Source organism: Rhinatrema bivittatum, chromosome 4, assembly GCF_901001135.1.
Source record: "Rhinatrema bivittatum chromosome 4, aRhiBiv1.1, whole genome shotgun sequence".
Lineage (NCBI taxonomy): Eukaryota > Metazoa > Chordata > Amphibia > Gymnophiona > Rhinatrematidae > Rhinatrema > Rhinatrema bivittatum.
Window position 1 is genome coordinate 46,682,973 of NC_042618.1, and position 22,165 is coordinate 46,705,137.

A 22,165-nucleotide genomic window follows, 5' to 3' on the forward strand; every position below is an offset into this window, starting at 1 on the left:
CTATATGCAGTCTGGAATAAGAACTCACAATATCTGTGTATGAGATGGCTTCTGGAATAGAAGAGAGTCTTTGGAGGGTTTTAGGAACATAGGCTCTCGTGGAGCGAGTACCGGTACCTATCTGCAATCTGTAATAGTAAGAACATAAGAACATAAGAAATTGCCATGCTGGGTCAGACCAAGGGTCCATCAAGCCCAGCATCCTGTTTCCAACAGAGGCCAAAAACCAGGCCACAAGAACCTGGCAATTACCCAAATTCACACTAATTCACAAGATATAGGTATACGATAGCTTCTGAGATAGAAGAGAGTCTGTGAAGGGTTTTAGGAACATGGGCCCTCGTGGAGCGAGTACCGGTTCCTATCTGCAATCTGCAATAATAACTCACGATCTCCTGCGATAACGTCTTAGACAGAAGAGAGTCTTCAGAGATTAGGAACATAGGCCCTCGTGGAGCGAGTACCAGTTCCTATCTGTAATAGAACTCACAGTGTTCACGTCTGTGATCCCTTCCAGGCAGTAAGGAGTCTTCTGAGCATTCAGGGATGTAGGCCCTCGTGGAGCGAATATCGGATCCCGTCTTAGCAATCTGAAATCAAGAAGAGAGAGCAGGGCCCCCGAGGAGTGGGTACCCCTTGGTAGGTTTGAGGAGGCAGAGCAGCAGAGAGAGTTATCCCCCTTGCTAACTCGATTCTTGGTTGCAAGCAAAGACCTTTTAAGTTGGAAGCGAATGACGTCACTACGGGGGGACACCCCCGAGGTTTGCGCCCTTGCCGGTACTAACTCTGGAGTGTGCGCCCTTATGTCATCAGGAACATGGTGGATCCACAGCGTCAGGCCAGCCCGGGGATTCCGGGAAGAAGCGGCGAGGAGAAGCCGCGGCAGCATCTGTCCGTCAGACCTGAAGGGAGTCGCCACTAAGGTAGAGAGGGTGGAGCGAGGGCAAGAACAGGCACAAACGCAACAGTGAGACTGGAAAATTGATATCGAAATGGCAGATGGAATTTAATATGGTAAGTGCAAGGTGATGCATATAGGGAAAAATAACCCATGCTAAAGTTATACAATGGTAGGTTCCATATTAGGTGCTACCATCCAAGAAAGATCTAGGCATCATAGTGGATAACACATTGAAATCATCGGCTCAGTGTGCTGCGGCAGTCAAAAAAGCAAACAGAATGTTGGGAATTATTAGAAAGGGAATGATGAATAAAACGGAAAATGTCATAATGCCTCTGTATCGCTCCATGGTGAGACCGAACCTTGAATATTGTGTACAATTCTGGTTGCCGCATCTCAAAAAAGATATAATTGTGATGGAGAAGGTACAGAGAAGGGCTACCAAAATGATAAGGGGAATGGAACAGCTCCCCTACGAGGAAAGACTAAAGAGATTAGGACTTTTCAGCTTGGAGAAGAGACGGCTGAGGGGGGATATGATACAGGTGTTTAAAATCATGAGAGGTCTAGAACGGGTAGATGTGAATCGGTTATTTACTCTTTCAGATAATAGAAAGACTAGGGGGCACGCCATGAAGTTAGCATGTGGCACATTTAAAACTAATCGGAGAAAGTTTTTTTTCACTCAACGCACAATTAAACTCTGGAATTTGTTGCCAGAGGATGTGGTTAGTGCAGTTAGTATAGCTGTGTTTAAAAAAGGATTGGATAAGTTCTTGGAGGAGAAGTCCATTACCTGCTATTAATGGACTTATTGACTTAGAAAATAGCCACTGCTATTACTAGCAACAGTAACATGGACTAGACTTAGTTTTTGGGTACTTGCCAGGTTCTTATGGCCTGGATTGGCCACTGTTGGAAACAGGATGCTGGGCTTGATGGACCCTTGGTCTGACCCGGCATGGCATGTTCTTATGTTCTTATGTCAGGGATCTGCCTTTCCTATCTACTCCCTGGTGGGTAAAGTTTGCATCCAGGGAATATTTTGGGTTTAAAAAGCTTTAATTTGCAGAAAGCCTGGTGAGATCCTGTGCATCACCAAATGTTGTACAGAAAAGCAGAAAAAACTGCTTTTCTCTACACCCTCCTACTTAATATCATTGCGATATTAAGTAGGAGGAATAAATCTTTAAAAAACTGAAAAAAAAGCACCAGCAGTTTGGTTCAGGAAATGGATGCTTGGTTAACAAGTGTCCGTTTCCTGAACCCCTGGCTGTGCACCGTTTAGGAAAATGGACGCTGATAAATTATGTGTCTATGTGTGGAGTGTCTGCAGGGCTGGATTTAAACATAAGCAACATATGCAAGTGCCTTGGGTGCCAAAATTCTGAACATACCTAAAAACTTGGATTTCATCTGCTGATCTATGATTTCCAGGGGGAGAAGGAAGAAATCTCTTGCTCCAAGTCTTCTGCCTATGGGTGCCATTATCTTAAAACAGACTGTCTGTCTGGCTATAAGTTATCTGTTTCTCTTTGTGTCAGTTTGGTTGAGGGGTATCTGCCTCTTTGTGCCCAAGTATGCTTGTTCCTTTCAACAACTTAAAGAGAAACAAAAGGAGGGGGGTTTGAACCACTGGCTGGCAATTTGGCTGCCTGATGGATACTCTTCAGAGATATATATTTCAAGTAACCTATTCTGAGGGGAGAGGCCAACAAATTGCATGAATGTAAAGCGTCTCGGCTCACCTCTAACCTACAGAATTCCATAAGATAGAACCACTGACTGCAGGAGATGGATCCATCCTTTTCAGACTCATGAACCCTCCCAATGGGAGTGGCATACCACCCACCTACTGACATCACTATAGTGGCAGGGTCTGGTGGAGTCCTCTGGCACCCACTGAAGGCGTTGCTGCCATTTTTCGTAAGGGACAGACCTGGAAGTTCCCAGTAGATGTAACTGTGCTGTTTTCTGCTTTGACTTGACCCGATAAAAGGAATGTATAGGTACACTAGGCCTGTGCCTAGGGCAGCAGACATCTGGGGGGGGGGGGGGGGGGAAACTAGGGCAGACTGCCTTAGACCTTCTGCCTGCTGTTCTCCAATCCTTGGCGGGGGAGGGGCGAGAGATGACATGGGGTTACAGCACCGACAATGCCTAGGGGTGCCAAAATCCTAAATACGTCACTGCGTGTAGGCCCTGAAAACTTGTCAAGAAACTATTAATACAATAAAAAGACCCACTGTTGTTTGTTGGTCTTTATTTCCACTCCTCAAGAAATAAATCATATCAACAAATGATATACCTTAACTCAAAGAATAGTTCGCAAGGCTTTCTTGTGAATGCCCAGTTTCTTAGAATCTGTGGTTTTCACCCCTGGGCAGCATCTCACGATTTGCACCAGAACAGCACGTTCCCCTCCTCCCCCCCATTCCATCGCCTGGAAACACGCGCACTACGCTCTTCGGCGGACGGGAGGCGTTGGAGCGCCGGTCCCTGCGCCCTCGGAAGTTGGCGCAATAAATCAAAACAACCTGTGGCGCGAGCCGCCTCTCGTGGGCCTGCCGGAGTTCCTGCTGCGAGAGGGAGAAGAAGGGGGTGGGGGGGGAGGTGACGTCAGGCCTGGGCGGGGCGCGACGCGGGGAGAGGCGCTCACCTGCCTGACGGCGCTTCCCCCCCCTCGGCTAGCGCCGTGCTGGAGCCCGGGACGCTCGCGACTGAGGTGAGCAGCAGCCCGGCTCGGGCATGCGGGGGTAGCGGAGGTCTTTCCGCCCTTGTGCCAGGCACAGGTAGGCTGGCAGGGCGAAAACGCAGGGACGATGCGTCCCTGGGCAGGAAACAGCTGATGTCCGGGGTTGGCCTTTGCAGCTTCCGGCCGAACACCTGAACTGGGGGTCGGAGGCGGCGGCGGCAGGCCCCTTGCCAAGCGACTCTGGAGCGTCGGAAAACCAGGGGAGCCGGTCGGATAGAGCCCGAGACGTGGATCGGGAGCGGCCGAGAGCCCGGACTGCGGCGCTCAATCGGGCACCGCTTCTGTCCAGTAAATGTGGCCGGGGACGGGGAGAGTCGCGCTTCTGCTGGTTGTCGTGTCGGGAGAGGGGCGTCCCTGTATCCACGTTTTCCTGGCTGATCGCCTTTGCCATTAACTGTAGGTACTGCGTACAAATCGCAGATGTGTTTCTGTTTTGGACTGGCTCCTTACTGTTCTGCTCTCCACTGGCGTTACGCTTTATACGAGGACTGCTGCAGGCTTTGATGATCTCTCTGCAGTCATCGCTGGCCTCCACCGATCCCTGACTGTCTATTTCTTGGCCTCCATTCCTGCTCATCCCCGCCCCCTTCGAAGCTAAATACGTCGCCTGTGCTGTTTCCAAAATACATATTTCTTTGCTTATTGTTCTGCAGCTGACTTAATCCTGGCGATCTCGAAAACCACGAAATGTAATCCGGCTAGTGAAAATGGGGAGAAATCTTAGGTGATTTTTTTTTCTTTTTTCTTCCTCCTCCTCTTTTTTTTTTTTTTTTTGCTTGCTTAAGGGTTCATTGTGTGGGTAGGTTTTGTGAATGATCGAGGACTGATAAGGGTGAAAAAACGTGATGGAAATAATTATTGACATTTTGTTTTCGTACGTGGTGGTGTGTAGATTTAATGATCAGGAGACATTTCTGATGCTGTCTATGGCATGAATGCTTGCTGGTTGGTAATCATTAGACTGATCTATTAATATTCAAGCGAGGGAACTAATCAGCATATGTCTGTCAGATGGCTCCAGCCTTTGAAATTGCTCGTCTGTGGTGTCTGCTGGCAGTAGGGTCCATGTCCATTTGATGTCTCCGTTTATTGAATTTAGACGTGGTTGCTGCTGCTTAGGCTTCAATGGCTGTTTCTGCCTCTTGTCCAACATAAACGTTTTGGATTGTTTATTCTCTGCCTCCTAGCAGCAGATGCTAAACTGGTCATGTAACTTCGTGGTATACAGCAGTGCTGGTTGAGAGCTAGTAAATGTTAGCATTTCTCCCTCAGACATGTAAAATGCTTCTTGTGCTTATGAAAATCCAAAGAAGGCCATAAGCCAGTGTCAGCTGGAATGTGAATTCCAGTTTTGGCTCATTTTATAGGCGACTCTTTCCAATAGATACAAAAGAGATGGAAACTACACTAACTTCCTTTTTACGAGTATGGTGTGCATAGCATAGACTGGATCAGCAGGACCCACAGCTTTTTTGCAGTGTTATATGTTTGCTCTTCTCTTTCCCTGACTTCCTCAGCATCCCTGGATAGGGTCCATCTAGATGTCAAAAATAGTAGAGTAGTTTCTTGTATCTGTGTGGTGCTATAGAAATAAGTAGTATCAGCTTCCTGGTTCCCATTAATGACATCACAACCTGCAGGTACAAATAGCAGTCTGCCTAGACTGAATTCTCCTGGCATGTTATTAAGAAGTTGGTTTCTAGTTTTGTGTATCTTTTTTTTAGAAAGATAGGCTTTGGCATTGTAATTATTTTCTCATGGTTCCAAACGATTAAAAAAAAAAAAATGCTCTTTTTTATGCTTTGCCTCAAACTCTTGATCAATTTGCTTTCTGTTCATTCTTGTTTTCATTGTAGGAATCTCTGTCAGATATAGAGGAAAGCTAATGTGCAGATAAGCTCTCCCTTGAACCCTCCATAGCTTCAAGATCTAGGGCAGAGCTGGTGTCGTGAACTCTTTCATTTTTTCCCCCCCTTTACTGCCTTGGTATTGGTCTCTTCAGACCCGTTTCAGGACTTGGTTTGACCCACTGGTATGAGGCTTAAACCCAGCACTGCTGTTTCAGGGAATAGTGAAATCTAGAGCTAAAGACATTTCTGGCATGTATCTTTAACCTGGTGACTGAGCTGGGCTGTTTTCCATCCCACAGAAGCCAGTATAGTTCCCTAATCACTCGTCGCTCTTTAGGAAGTGGCGTGCTAGTAAGCTCCTGGCACCAGTCGAAGGCCCTCTGCCTCTGGGGTGGGGGAGATTGGGAGTGGGCTTTAGCTAGTGTGTGTGCTTTCTCTGGATCCATTCCAGGTTCTCCTGTATTAGCTTGTGATAAATCATTTGCTTTCTGCCCCTCTGCCATGCATGAGATGAGGAGGACTTTGTAAATGTTTTCCTGTACATTTTGGAACATTCAGTGTAGAGTTAACATTAAAGTGCCCTGGAGCCCATTGTGGTTAAAGGTATCTCTCTAGTCCTCCTTATTCAGCCATGAACCTCTTGTAAAGATTGTGAGGAAAAAAAAAAAAGTATGAATCCTTCTAGCCTTCCCATTTGAGAGGGGACATTCCACTTTTTGTTAATCTGTTTCTGTTGACATCTTTGAAACCCAACTCATTCTTTAAAGCCTGTGTCTTTAGGGTGGTTTGGTCTCTGAGAATCTAACTGGTTTAAATGAAGACCTAATGCAGATGTATTTGACCTTATGGAAAGCTATATATAAATGTTCTAGAATATGTCTGAAGCTCTCAAATCCTTTGAAGCTGTATTGTACTCAGATCGCACATGTTTAAAGAAGATTTTTCTCCAAGTAATCCAAACAGACTCACATTCTGCCAGACTCTGCACATAGGGGATGCAATTCTGAATAAACTGGTGACACTGGTGATAGACTGATCCTAGTTTGGCACATGTAGATCATGCTGTGAGTGGCTCTGTTTTGTGGATAGTCCCAAGATAACACAACAGTGCAATAAGCTGATTACCAGAACCAGGGAGATGCTAGGCTGCATAGGGAGCAGTATACCCTATAGAAAAAAGGTGATAATGTGTCCGTACAGGCCTCCAGTGAGACCCCCTTCTGGATTATTGTGTCTAATTCTGGAAGCAAGGATGGTAACAGAATCAATGAAGGCAAGAGATAAGCACAAAGGATCCTTGGTTATGAAGGAGAGAAGGGAAGTTGGAGATCAACTGTACTCTCTGGCACTGTAAAAGGAGGCAAACAGCAGATTAAAGGGGGTTTTACCATCCTTATCTGCGGTCATATTCTAGGTTTATTTAGACATTTTATATACCGTCGTCACATGTTACGATCACAGCGGTTTATAAAAAATAATATTCATAGCTATAAATCAGCAAATAACGGGTTACAGAGGTAGTATTCATAAACAGGCATTAACATCTATCAAATGAAATGTCCCAATACATATTAACTAAAGATCTAGGACATAAGATGTGAAATACAGAAAAAAAAATTAATAAATTTCTCATATTAGTCAGTACATTGAGCTTTTTACAATCTCTCGTTAAATTTGTCCCTCATGCATCAATTCGTATCTCTCGTCCTTGTTTTTGTAGATCCCTACTTTTTGATGTTTTAAGTTAGGTTTTATGCATTTTTGAATAGCCAAGTTTTTAGCTCACATTTAAATCTTTCTCAGTGGTATCAAACGTAAACTTTCAGGTAGGGAATTCCAAAGTTTAGGCCCCGCTATGGAGAACATACATTCTCTAATTTGTGTTAGGTGTGTGCTCCGTATTGTGGGGACAGTTAGTAATCCTTTACTTTGGGATCTGAGTGTTCGCTGAGGTGTATATGGTTGTAATGACACGCCTATCATATGGCGTTACTTGAATGAATGAATGAATGAATGATTTTGAATATTAATGTTAATTCTTTAAAATAGATTTGGGATTGTACTGGCAGTGAAATCAGCGAGGGTGTAATGTGATGTGATCAAATTTCCTAGTTCCTAACAAAAGTCTTGCTGAGGCATTTTGTAGTACTTGTAATGGTTTTAAGAGACATGCAGGAAGACCGAGAAATAAGGAGTTACAGTACGTTTGAGAAAATTAGTTTGCAATACAGTTCGGAAGTCTTTGAAATTTAATAAAGGTTTCAACCGATGTAATATACGCAACTTGGCGCAAACTGTATTAATTAATTTATTGTGCTTTTTCATAGTAAGGTTCTCATCTGGCTGGAAAATCCATGCTTGATTTGGGGGAGTAATTTCAAAATTACCCAGGTCTAGAAGAGTTTCTACTTAACCAAATGATTTCAGGCTTTTTAGGGTTTAATGTTAGTTTAAGTTGCGATAGTTTCTGCTGTATTGCTTTCATATAGGTTGATAGTGTCGATACTGTATTTTCAAATGGTTTGGTGAATGGAATGTAAAACTGTATGTCGGCATACAAGAAGAATGTGATTCCTAAATCCGCTTGTAGTTTTCATAGCGGGAGCATATAAATATTGAATAGGGTCGCCGAGAGTGCTGAGCCTTGGGGGGGGGACACCTGTATCAATACGGAAAGTATCAGTTATGTGATTGCCCAGTATGACTTGGAATGTTCTATTAGATAGAAAGGAAGAGAACCATTTGTGAATGCTGCCTTCAACTCCAACGTTGTTCAACTGCTGGCACAACAGGATATGGTTCACAGTGTCAAAGGCGGCTATTAAGTCGATTAGCACAAGAAAATAAGAATCATCCTCATCAGATCCTCGTAAAACAGTCTGTTAATGAGAGGAGTAGTGTCTCAGTTGAACAATGTTTTCAAAATCTGAATTGATTTGGGAAGAGAATATCTTGGTCTTCCAAATGATTTACAAGTTGGGTTAATACTGCTTTTTCAATTACTTTTGATAGAAAAGATAAATTGGGTATTGGATGATATTGTCCCAATCATCGATTCTACCAGTTTTATTTTTAGGAATCGGCTTTTTTTTTTTTTTTATATTATATCTATTTTATTAGTTTTCAAGCATATACAAACCATAACCACATAGTATATAGTCAAAACCAATACAACCAGAAAAAAAATACCAGCTGTCAAGGCATTAGGAATCGGCTTTATCACTGCATGTTTTAATCCATGTGGTACAATTCCTTCCGATAGAGAATGATTGATTAAGGTTGTGATTGTCGGAGTGATAACAGTGTACTTGTTTCAAGGAACTGGCTGGAAGTGGGTAACTTGGGTGAGTAGCAGGCTTAATTTTAGCAATGATTTGACTGATTTCTTTAACATAATCTGTTTCTCTTTGGAAAGAGTCTGTTCCTGAATCCTGTATTATCTGATTGTGTGCCAGCATGTGGGAAGGGCATAATGACCATGACTTAAAATTTCCAGTTTAAATGGACCACTGATTTCACGATGTCTGTGTAGTATTCCGCTATCTGATGGGAGGAGCAATCAGATAGGAGTTAGCAATCTGTAATGATCTGTGTTGCGGGCTCCTGAAAGAGGGAGGAGTTAGCAATCTGTTGTAGTCTGATGCTAGGAAAGCTCTGTGATAGAGCTGAGAGTAGCAATCTGTAATGAATCTGATATAGTTTTGGGTGGATCCCTGGGCCTGAGGCAGATGACCATGCCCCCGGGAGGATATCCCGAGAGGGACCACCGGCTAGGCTTGAGTATGGAGACAGACACACACAAGTTCTTTTATTAAACAGGTTTTTGAAACCACCAGAGGTGGCAGTAGTGAGCTGATATGCCTGGCAGGGCTGTAGTCCCTCAGGTACTGGAACAACGATTCCAGGATGGCTGAGCTGTTGAGAAACTGTAGAAAGTGAGTAGGCAGAGTTCACGAACAGAACTAGATGACAAAACTCACATAAGGTCTCAAGGAAGCTCAGGAGCTGGAAAGGGTTAGGCTCTCGAGGAGCGAGTACCTGGTTCCAGGGAAAGCTCTGAGAGAGCGATGGTAACTCATAATTGTTTGTAGCAGCGATAGCTTCCAGGCAATAGAGAATCTTCAGAGTGTCTAGGAACATGGGCCCTCGAGGAGCGAGTACTGGTTCCTATCTGTAATCTGAAAGTAAAGAAAAAGAGTGAAGCCCCCGATGAGCAGGTACCTCTGGTAAGTCCGAGGAGGCAGAGTAGCTTGGGAGGTGTAGCCGAAGCAATCCCCTTCCTTGCTAACTCAGTTTATTAGCGATAACAGAGACCTTTAAATATTGGAAGCGGATGACGTCATCTCAGGGGGACGCTTCCGAGGTTCGTGCTCTTGCTGGTACTTCAATCAGAGCGCACGCGCCCTAAGTCTTCAGGCAACATGGCGGATCTGCAACGTCGAGCCAGTCCAGGGATGCCGGAGGGAGACAGCATGGAGACGCTGCGGCAGCCGTCCATCAGACCCGGAGGGAGTCGCCACAGAGGTAAAGAGGGCGGAGTGAGGACGTTGAGTAGCGACGGTCGCAACAGTCTGGCTGGAAGTGTGCTTTTGCTGCCATCTTTCACAGATCAGTTTGGCTAGGAGCCCTGAGGTTTTCATAGCCATGTAATAAAGACTCTTAATCCTCCATATGGACAGGCCAAGCCCGTATGGGCAAGAATTGCCACACCATGCAAGTTCCAAAGATTCTTAGACTTCTTGTCCTTATTGGGTGCAGAGGTTTAACCTTCAGACCCTAATAGATTCACTTCCGGCCCCTATTTTAGGAAGTGGAAACTCTCTCACAATGAAGGCAATAATGAGAATTCCTGTTGTCTCTCTCCTTCCCCCCCCCCCCCCCCATTCTGGAGCCCTGGGTAGATATCCCATGTAACCTATGGAATACAACATCCTAAAATATCCTCTAAAATCACCAACAGCCTCGCTTAAAGAAAATTAAATTCTGGGAGGAAGGGGGATGCAGTTTAACGTGGGAATCTTCCCATTCATTGTTTACATAAGGCAAATATTTAAACCTATTGAGTTCTACCAAAGTCCATGTCTTTTTTTTCAAATTGAAACTGGAACTTGTCAGAAATATTGGATTAAACAGCTAAATGTGTGCTATTCTAGTAGCCATATTCATCCTTGAGAAAACCGTTTTTGGGGGGGCGTTGATACCTTCTATTGACCCAACATAAAGAGTTCGTCAAGGCTGCTAATCTCGCACATGTCTGAAGAGGTGGCCTGTGTGGCCTCAAAAATTCAAGTACAGTGAACCCTTGACTTACAAACTCAATTCGTTCTAGAGGGCTAGTTGTAAGTCAAGACTATTTTTTCCATAAGAAATAATGGAAATACCCATAATGTGTTCCGAACCTCCCAAAGCACCCCTTGCCTAACATTTTCATAATAAAAAGGGTTGTATAATGTGCATAATTACCAGAAACACCTATAATTTTCCTAGTGTACTCACCAAAAAGTTATAAAATGTGCCTGGCTTACCAGAAACAATAATTTCATACTGTACTCACCATTCAAGTTAACATCTTTGGCTTGCAGGAAGGGAGGAGGGGGAGGATTCCTCCCTCAGAGCACATCTCTGGCTCCCAAACACTCATTTCCCCTTCCCAGCATACTCATTCCTCCCCTTCTGATACCTTGCTGTAGCCAGCTGAGTGCTACACTCCCTTTCTGCTGCTGCTGTTGCTTGCTGCAATGTGGTGCCGGGTCTGCCTATGTGCTCCTGTGAACATTTGCACCTCTGGGTGTGCCTGAGAGGGACAGGCCTCATCGGCAGCAGCAGCCACCAATCACTGCAACAGCAGAGCAGAAGTCCCACCCACCAAGCCCAAAAAAATCCCACGACTGACAAGAAAAAATGCCCAATTAGAAGCAACCGCACGCACGAGCGGATACGCATGGCCTTGGCCGGCATTCAGGTTGTAACCCAAAACTAAAATTTTGGCTGTAACCCAAGTTGTTCGTATGTCAAGCTGGTTGTAACTCGAGGGTCCACTGTACATTCTTGTGTTGACGTAAGAAAAGGCATCACAGTGCATACAGAATCTAGCACAAAGAATGTGGAAGTGCGTGAACTGCTGATTTTGATATTTTCAGAAGGTTTTAATGGGTGTCTCTGTGATTTTTGTTTTTGTTTGTTTTTTTTAAGTGTATGAGTTAGATGTCCTCATATCACATGCTTCAAGCGCTTTCTCCCATTTAACCTTTTATGTGCCAAGCAAATTGTCTGAAGACTAGGGAAAATAGAGATGGAGCTGAAACATTGGGTTTGGCCAAAACGATAGTCTGTAGCAAACTCCAGAAGTCTATAAATCCGTCATGAGTGTGCAGCTCGTGAAGTGTCTGTACAAAGGCTGCTCGGAACCAGGGCCAGCCCTGATGAGTTGAGTCTTGAGAGCTGAAAACACAAAGAGCTTGCTTGCTGACGGTGGTCTTTTTCTTTCTTACAGTCAAACTAGATGCAGAGACATTTCTATGGACTTTATAAAACCTTTGATTGAACACATGCTGAATGCTAACATAACTGAGTATGAGTAGCTCTTGAGCGGCTTCCCCTAGCCTACTGGTGTTAATGTTTAGTGAAATTATTGATCATTAAATTTATTTGCAATGATTTATAGACTGCTTTCCAGATCACTGATTGCACAGAGAGATGTATAGAACACAAAACATTCAAAAAATTCCAGCAAAATATAACATCTCTATAAAATACAAAATAAATAAAATAAAATATATATTACAAAAACAACTTGTTTGCGCCATCACCCCAACCAATTAAACACTACATAGGATCACTCGCACTACCCCCTCATTACCCCCAAGTCTCACCTCAGAATATCCCTCCCCTTACATACTTTCTCCAAGGTCTTGGATCAGGTTTTCAGTTTTTCCTAAACTTTAAAAGATCAGTTTCAGCCTTAATTTCCACTAGTAAGTTATTGCAAAGCTGTGTCACAAGCTTGGGAAATGCTGCTGTTAGTGCAATATTTAGTCGGTTAGTTTGATTAGTCTTCAAGGTACAAGGTGAAATGTGCCAACCCACTCGATTTTTTAAGTGAGAAGGATAGTTCCCACTCCCACACGAAAAACTAATGCCGGCATTTGAAATTTCCGTGTCACGGAGACAGGCAGCCAGGGAGGCCTCCTAAGTAATAGTAATACGGGAGTTCGCCTAGAGCTGCCAGTGGGCTGTGTTACTTGACGTCTTTGCGTGGTCTCCCCCGGAGGACCAACATACACTCTGTTGCAGTAATCTAGCTGAGCCGTGACTAAAGCATAAACTACTGCTTCCAGAAAAGGATGAAATCTTCCGACTGACCTCCATTTGAAAAATGCATTAGGTGCCATTGCAGCAGTTTGAGACTCCGAGTTCAAGGAGTGCAGTTTAGCACCTAATAATTGAACTTCTGCGACGGGAGGAACTGTCAGATCTTCAATAACAGGTAATATTTGTAAGTCTGAAACTTTTTTTTTTTTTCATTGGCGCCATTTCGGTCGTATTAGCGTTCACAACCAATTTACTACTAGCCAGCCATTCCGCTGCCAACCTCTACAATAGTTTAGTTGGACTGCCACGGCATCTGGATCTTTCACAAGTGGAGCCGTCAGCTGGATATCGTGAACATACTGCCAAATTAATCTGCCAAAAGTGCACGGATAAATATTAAAAAGCAGTGGAGGTAATGGTGACCCCCCCCGAGGAGCCCCAACATAAAACTTCTCTTGGCGAAGATACCGGAGCGCGTTGATTATGCTGCCGACCCCGGTGACGTCATCCCGGAACCTCTCAGAAATAGACTTTTATTTATCAGATTTGGTATGACAAAACATTTAGAAAATGACAACAATTCTTATCTCTAACATCCTGGCCACTAAGCACCAGTTTTCTCTAAAGAAAGTTCTGTATCATGTGTGGTAACAAAACATGCCATAAACTTTAGCCTGCTTAAGATACTAATACTTATGGCTAACTTACTTACCCCTGATTCCAACTTTCAGGTTACACTATGTTCACCTCTGAAGTAGGTTCTGGCTGGAGAGCGTGGGCAGGGGTGAGGCTTGTTTCTCAGACTTGGTGCTGGCAAAGTGGGCAAGCTGTGCAGGAAGGAGGCTAGCTTCTGGCTCGGGTGCTTGCCGGCTTTCTGGTCTGGTTCTCACCCTTCACCGTCTATGACTCTGTGTCACTCCCCACACCTGAGCCGGGGTCTCCTCTCTCAGATCACCTGGCCGCACCTGGTCTTCTCCCTTCTGGATAGCAGGGAGATATGGTCGGCCTCGGACCCTCCTTTCGCTTCCAGGGGCACCCCAGCACAGGTTCTGGCTCGTAGGATTTCCTCCCCGGGTTTGCGTTCAGGATTTGTGCCCTGTTTTCTTTCTTTCTTTCAGGGCTGCTTTCCCTCACGGGATTCCTTTCGTTCCTTCCTCTCTCCTTCCTATTTTTTCTTTTCCTTGCCCCCCTATCTTATACTTCCTAGCTGATAAATATGCATAAGCTCATGTATAACCTTGTGGAGGATGGAGGGTCTCTTGCCGCATTGCAGGTCTTTTTCCCTCCCTCCCCATTACTTCGGGAGGGGTCCTGCCACGTTGCAGATCCTTTTCCCCCCTCCCATTTCTTTGGGGGGGAAGCTGCCACGTTGGCATGCCAAGCTGTGTGTCAGAGTGTCGGCATTGTCTCGGGCTGCCCCCCTTTCTTACAAAGGTGGAGGGGGGTCTTCATAGCCTTCTGTACTCTGCTTGCTTGTCCCTGACACTTGCTTAGGATCTTAGTTATTGTCTCTTCTGTCTGGTTTCTTTATTTGCAGAGGAACTGACAAACAGGCACATCTAATAAGGCATCCTTCTCTGCATTAGGACAAGGCCTCTTCATTTTCCACTGATACAATGCAGTTTAACGTTCACCTGGGTAAATTCCTTCTCTTGCTGTAGCAGTGACTGGGCCTGTCAGAATTTGGCCTCTACATGGCTCTTATAATTCATAATTAGTGCATCACTGGTAAACAGGAGATATTGCCCTCCAAAGATTCCCCCACCCCCAACCCACTAATTCAGAACTGAACAAATAAACTTGGTCTACCAGCTCGATCTAATGGAACTCCTCTATCCAGAATAGGCAGCACATCATCCAGACCAGAAACCATGACGGTCTCCGTACTGTATCTCTCATGGAAACCAGCCTGGCGGACATCCAAACCCTCTTTTCCACTTCAATAGGTTGCTTTCTATAAGAGTCAGTAGTTTGTCAGACAGGCTTCTACAATGGTGATTTATGAAAATGGCCCAGTTTGGTTTGGTTCTGTCCCGAAGACACGATCACCACCCCCTGCATGTTTCATCTATGTAGCAGAGAGAATAAGATACAGTGGACTTCATTCCTTAAAGATGCATTTTTCCATTGGCGCAGAATGGGATAAAGTGTGTTTGAATAAGGCCAGGTGGTTTTGATATTAATATATTTTAGTGTAAAAACTGAAGTGGCCGTCGGATGATCTGGTAAGATCCCTCGGTGAAGGTGGTGTGGGCAGGTCTGCATGGCAACATTTGGTTTTGCTCCCACTGCTTGTTTCAGTGAATTCCTCTTTTCTGCTGGAGCCTGTCTGCCCAACAGCTGGTCTTTGACGTAATGCCACCGAAGTCTCACGTCTGGAGCCGGCGCACATCACACATGACCGGAATGGAGACAGTGGGCTAATACTGAGCAGCACTGGCTTGGAACAGAGCAGGCCAGGTGCTAGCCAACATTTTTAGAAGCCATGAAAATTTTTTTTCTCCTTCATAATTTACCTTTTTTAATGTTTTTTGCTGTTTCTTTTTTATGTCTTTTTTTGTTTTTTTTACTTATTGTTTGCTTCCATTTTTCTTTACTTTTCTATACCCTCCCTTCCTCCAGTCTTTTCCTCCCCATGTCCATCTTCCTCTCCTTTCAGCTTCTTCTCTTGCCAGACTCTCCTCCTTCATGTGGCCTGGCAGTAGGAGGACACATGGAGGAGAAGCAGCAATGACCATATTTCATATTTTAGTTGCTGTGATAACCTTTTATTCCCCACTCCTGTGATAGGGTATGGGAAGTTAGCATGGGGCACATTTAAAACTAATCGGAGAAAGTTCTTTTTTACTCAACGCACAATTAAACTCTGGAATTTGTTGCCAGAGAATGTGGTTCGTGCAGTTAGTATAGCTGTGTTTAAAAAAGGATTGGATAAGTTCTTGGAGGAGAAGTCCATTACCTGCTATTAAGTTCACTTAGAGAATAGCCACTGCCATTAGCAATGGTTACATGGAATAGACTTAGTTTTTGGGTACTTGCCAGGTTCTTATGGCCTGGATTGGCCACTGTTGGAAACAGGATGCTGGGCTTGATGGACCCTTGGTCTGACCCAGTATGGCATTTTCTTATGTTCTTAGGTAAGGGGCCTGGAGCATTTTTAAGACTGCATGGTGAGGATAGTTAGAAAAAAAAATCAGCTCCTGCATTCTAAATGAGTGGTAAGCCCCATTGCCTTTTGCATCCCGCCTAGTCTGAATGCATGGATATTAGAATAGGAAGCAAGACGGAAGCTTGGTCCTCAGTCAGGATTTCAAGCGGACGAGAATGCTGGTGTGGCAAAGGAGCCGTGGTTGCTCATTGCAGACAGATGGTACAGCAGAACAGCCCTGTCAGCTGCCATCTGTGTTTGGAGATTGCGTCGGGCCGGGAGTAAGAACAGCAAAAGGAATCGGGAGGAAAAGTGCCTTAAGTGCAACTGCTCCTTTGATTGCTCACTTTTTTTTTTTTTTAATCTCTGGTTGCTTTGTTTGATCCATGACACCAGAGTAAAGTCTCGTTCCGGAAAAGGACGCAGAAGGCCCGTCCATTGGAAGAGGAAACTGCTGGTACCCAGGGTCTGCAAATCTCGATTTATGCACAGGGCTACTAGGCCTGTGACTAGGGCGGCAAAATCTGGAGGGATAGCAAATTTCCTGCCCCACACACCTTCATCACCCTACAGTCCTGCCTCACCTGCTGCTACCACCCCTCCCACTAGACCTCTGCTCCTGGCTCCAGCCGCGATCTTCACAGGAAAATAAGTGCAGGGACTAGGCCTGCCCCCTTCTGGGACTGCCTTGGGAGGAGATGGGGTTTGCGAGCACAGGCTTAGTCCTGAGTTTACCTCCCTGTGAGGGATCGCCACTGGAGTCGGGGGGGGGGGGGGGGGACGGGGACGAAGCAGTTCTGAAAGGTTTGCTGAGGGGGGGAGGAGGAGGGGCGAAGCGAGAAATCCACCCCCGAGTGTTGTTGGTACAGTGTATTGGGCAATCCTCTTCTAAAGCTCAGATGTTCTGCATGGAAATTAGGAGCCAGTGTGAGTCACTAAAAAGGCACCATAGAAAGCTTTTTTTTTTTTTTTTCCACACCTAATGTTGCAGTGTGTAAATATGCTAATTTCTATACTGCTGTGCTTTATTTGTTTAGGATGTTTTTAGGTTAAGTGCCAAACTCTAAAGATGAGTGTCACCTCCTGGTTCCTGGTGAGTGGATCTGGCACCCGCCACCGCCTCCCTCGGGAAATGATCTTTGTGGGCCGCGAGGACTGTGAATTAATCCTGCAGGTAAATTCATTTCTCTTTTTCTTTAAATGCGATTTTATGTTTTAGTGAATGTACGCTTGCCATGCTGTGCGGATAAACTAGATGACGGGATTCTCTCAAAACCCAGTTGACTCTTCCGAACAGTTGGCACGCAACCATTTTAGAAATCTCCATGCACGCCTCTGAATCATTGCTTAGCATGTACGTTCCCAGCTCTCCAGAAGTAGCTGTAGAGAGATGTTTTGGGGATGGGATCTTACAGGCGTAGTGAGCGAGACATCATTTCCATTTTGTTTGGAATAAATTGTGTTTTTGAGATAACTTAGGAAAGGCGCAGTTTATGATGATGATTGACTCTGGGAGTTCAGGATAGGGCATCCGGAGGTTCTAGGACTGTATCCAAGCTGTACAGTGAGCACCATGGCTGTTCTTGATCCCTCTGTTGCTTCCTTATCTGTTCCTGTTCCTGGCTCTCATCTCGTGTCTGTAAGTGGATGCAGTGTTCTGCTTCACACACTTCTGGAATGGAAACTCTCCCTTCTCTTGTTACAGCCACATTTGGAAAAGCGCCTTTTGTCCTTCCTTCAGATATTTGTGCCTTTATTCCTATGTTAATTGTGTACGTGGGATACGGATAGCAACTTTTATATGCTATCACAAAACAGAATAAGAGATTTGTGGCTATGGTTCACTCCTTATTCTTCGGTGTCGTGGTTGTGATGTTCTCTCATGTAGGACGTTTTAATATTCATGTTGGGAGGTATTGTGTCTTACTAGTAGACTGTTTACATCTGTTGCACAGAAGTATGCCTACAGATTTATAACTCGTTTTCATTTTGTATTTTTAAGAAAGGCGAGGTAAGCCATCTTCCCATAAGTGGGTTGATAAGTTAGGATGTTCAAGGCCTCTCCACATAGCAATGTTGGACTGCTCTGCATGGTGCAAATCAGTATAAAGCTCTCTGAACAGCCTAAGATTCCAGTCTGGGTGGCCTGGACTGTTTGGGTGACTTATTATTTTCTCCTCTGGCCCATCAGGGTTAATGTGTAATTCCGTACTCTGCACGCGCACCTCCTCCTGTCTGCATGGACGTAAGTCTCCAGCAGGATGGGGCCTCTATACTTACTGTGCCAATTTAGGGCACTGGGGATACATTTTTTTTTTTTAATTTAAAAATTGATATTCTGGGTTTGGAATAAACATCTTCTGTGAATACCGGAAGCCTTGAGTGCCAGGTCTTTGGCTGGGTGAGGCTGTGGCATGTGCCAGCTGGAGTCTGGGTTTGGCTAGTACTGTGCTGCATAATTTGGAGGTATTCAGCCTGAGAGCCGAGGGCTGTTTGGTTCCTGTCTGAAGACGAGGTTAGGATTGGGACTGGAGAGCAGTAATTACTGATTCACTGTTGGCTCATCACTTTTTTTTCTTTTTAACAATTTTCTTTCAAGTTCTTCTATGTTGCCTTCCCCCCCCTCCCCCCCCCCCCCCCGTATAAAGGATTGTTATGTACGTCTGTTTCCTTAATATTGTTTTGGGATGTGTGTTGTCTCGCTTGCAGGTATTTATTTTACATTTTCAAGTTTTTTTTTTCAATCCACATGTTTTGATTCCAGGTTTGACAAAACTTCAAGTCCCAACATCCATCTTGAAAGTAAATTTCCCACATTTCACCCTCCCCCCTCCTCTCCCAGCTCCAGAGCACATCCAAAATAAAACTTTCTGAAATGTAGAGCGCAGCCGGGAAAGAAATGTTGCACATTGGAGTCCCGTTTGGTGGTGGGTAATTTCAGTCCTGCTCTGGGGTTTAGGATAGCCACAGTGAATATTGCATGAGGTCATATTTGCAAGCACTGCCTCCACTGTACTCAGACCTCTCTCTTGTGCATTATTCAGTGTGGGCATGGTGAAAATCGGACCGGGCTGTCACCTTTGAGGACTGGCATTGCCCACCTGTCTACTGATGCTATATGCCCTGTGGAGCCTGCTGGGGAGTGGCCTAGATGAGCCCTTGTGGTTCAGACTGGATGGAGAACCTTGCATTTAGAGGGTAACTTTGAACAGCCCTTGTAGGGCTAAAGTCTGTGGGTACTTTCTACCTGCAGGCTTCAACCTGGATTTTCAAAGCAGATTTTATGTGGATAAATCTGTTTTTGAAAATTTGCAGGTGTACACAGAACCTGGCATCACACGCACTCTCACTCACATGCACACACATTCAAGAGGCAAGTATTACATTTTGCATGTGGATTTACAAGTCATCCCCCCCCCCCCCCCCGCCATGAGCACCTGCTCACTATGCAGGTAAAATTTGTACAAAATTGTGTTATTTATTTATTTATTTTGAATTCTTATATACCGACATTCCTGTAAAGTATACAGATCATACCGGTTTACAGTGTAACAGAACTGTCGCGGGGGGCGATTACATGGAACATAAAACATTCTGCCGGGACATTTACGCACACGCCCCAAATTTATTGACAAATGGTGATTGAGGTGCAGAAGTCCTGTGCGTAAATGCATTTGAAAATCGGGTCTTTAAAGGGGACCTTTTATGGTCTTGGCGTGGTCTTTGCAAAAATTCCCCACACCTTGAGTCTGTGGAAGAAAAGAAAACTGGGCAGGGAAGGAGGAAGCAGTGGGATCAGTGCCATTGCTTTGACTACATTCAGTAGGACTTATAGATTTGCCAGCTGCCTCCCATGTTTCAGCGCAGGTTGATCCATCCTAGATTTACTCTACAGCATGTATGAATATATATATATATATATATATATATATATATATATATTTATTTTTTTTAAGAGCCATGAGAAAGACCTGTTTAATGGGGTTTACACAAGGGAAATCTTGCCTCTCCAGTCTGCTACATTTTTTTTTTAAACAGTTAATAAACACATGAATAATGGTGAGCCAGTGGATGCAGTGTATTTGGTTTTTCAGAAGGTGTTGGACAAAGTGCCCCTTGAGAGACTCCTGAGAAAAGTAAAATGTTTCAGGGTAGAAGTCAGTGTCCTATTGCGGATTGCAAGTTGATTAAAAGATAGGAAGCAGAGAGTAGGATTAAATGGTCAGTTTTCACAGTGGAAAAAGGTAAACAGTGGAGTGCCTCAGGGTTCTGTATTTGGACTGGTGCTTTTTAATATATTTATAAATGATCTGGAAAGGGGAACAACGAGTGAGATGATCAGATTTGCAGACTATACAAAATTATTCCAAGTTGTTAAATCACAAGTGGGCTGTGAAAAATTGTAGGGAGGACCTTTTGAAACTGGAAGTTTGGGCATCCAAATGACAGATGAAATTTACTGTGGAAAAGTGCAAGGTGATTCACATAGGGAAAAGTAACCCACACTGTAGTTAGGTTCCACATTAGGAGGTACCACCCAAGAAAAAGATCTAGGCATCAATGTGAAAAATACTTTGAAATCCTTGGCTCAGTGAGCGGCGGTAGTCAAAAAAACAAACAGAATGCTAGGTATTATTAGGAAAGGAATGGAGAATAAAATGCTCCATGGTGAGACCGCACCTAGATTATTGTGTGCAATTTTGGTCACCGCATCTTAAAAAAAAGATATAGTTGAACTGGAAAAGATAAAGAAAAGGGCAACCAAAATTATAAAGGTGATAGTCGGCTCCCTTATGAAGAAAGGCTAAAGAGGTTAGGGATGCTTAGCTTGGAGAGATGACTGACAGGGATATGATAGAGGTTTATAAAATCATGAGTGGAATAGACTGAGCCAAATATAAATCTGTTGTTTACTCACTCTCGATTAATACAAGGACTAGGGGACATTGCACGAAGTTAGTAAGTAGCACATTTAAAACAAATTGGAGAAAATTATTTTTCACTCAATGCACAATTAAATTCTGGAAATCATTGACTGAGGATGTGGTGAAGGCGCTTAGCACAGCTGGGTTTAAAAAAGGCTTGGACAAGTTCCTGGAGGAAAAGTCCATAAACTGTTATTAACCAGATAGACTTGGGGGAAAGCCACTGCTTATCCCTGGGTGTTAGCTGCATGGGATCTATTTACTGTTTGGGATCCTTCCACGTACTTGTGATCTGGATTGACCACTGTCAGAAACAGGATACTGGGCTTCCTGGACCCATGGTCTGACCCAGTATGGCAAGTTTATGTTCATGTTCAGACATTCTGCTGAGTAAAATCTGGCCTGGATCAGTCAGCTACCCAATGGACATCCAAAGGGGTACTTCCCCCTCGCTGCGACCTGCCCTCCCCACATACAGGCCGATGGGTAATAGTGCGTCAAAAACGAGCAGCCAACCCCCCCAAAACTAATAGCGCCCGCAACATGCAAATGCATGTTGAGGGCCCTATTAGCTATTCCCGCGTGATACAGAAAGTAATGCCTGCCCAAAGGAAGGCGTTAATTTCTGCCGGCACTGGGAAAGTGTACAGAAAAGCAGAAAAAACTGCTTTTCTGTATACCCTCCGACTTAATATCATAGCGCTATTAAGTTGGAGGCCCCAAAAATAAAAGAAAATTTAAAATAAAAAAAAATAAATTTAAATCTGCCCGCGGGTTGGAAGACGGACGCTCAGTTATGTCGGCGTCTGTTTTCCGAACCCGTAGCTGTCAGCAGGTTCGAGAACTGATGTCGGAAAAATTGAACGTCGGCTGTCAAACCCACTGACAGCCGTCGCTTCTGTCAAAAAGGAGGCGCTAGGGACGTGCTAGTGTCCCTAGCGCCTCTTTTTACCGCGGGCCCTCATTTAAATACTTGATTGCGCGCCCAGGAGAGTGGCCTGGGCGCGCATTGGGAGAGCAGGTGCTCGCCTCGGAGCGCCGGCTCTCCCGCGGGATTAACTGTATCGGCCCGATAGAAAGCAGTTTTGAGATCTTGGATCAGTCAGTTACCCAATGGACATCGAAAGGGGCACTTCCCCTCGCTGGGACCCCCCCGTAGAAAGCAGTTTTGAGATCTTGCATCCCACTACCCACTAGGATGACACATCACCCGCAGCTGGACAGGAGACTGTCTATTGTAAGGATTGATTGGGAATGGCTTCCAGGTGAGTACAG

General features: G+C 44.6%; 1 protein-coding gene across 4 annotated transcripts in view; it reads left to right on the top strand.

Moving 5' to 3' along the window:
* The first annotated feature begins 3,377 nt into the window (after positions 1-3,377).
* Positions 3,378-22,165, top strand: part of CEP170B (centrosomal protein 170B) — a 139,359-nt gene continuing 120,571 nt past the window's right edge. For 2 of the 4 annotated variants that reach the window (XM_029598077.1, XM_029598080.1), the window contains exons 1-2: positions 3,378-3,626; positions 17,003-17,139. In XM_029598077.1, coding sequence (XP_029453937.1) covers positions 17,035-17,139 — 105 coding nt within the window. In that variant the 5' untranslated portion in view covers positions 3,378-3,626; positions 17,003-17,034. Of the gene's footprint in view, positions 3,627-3,649; positions 4,053-4,103; positions 4,381-17,002; positions 17,140-22,165 lie in introns of those variants that run through there. The other 2 variants (XM_029598078.1, XM_029598079.1) reach the window with 2 other exon arrangements.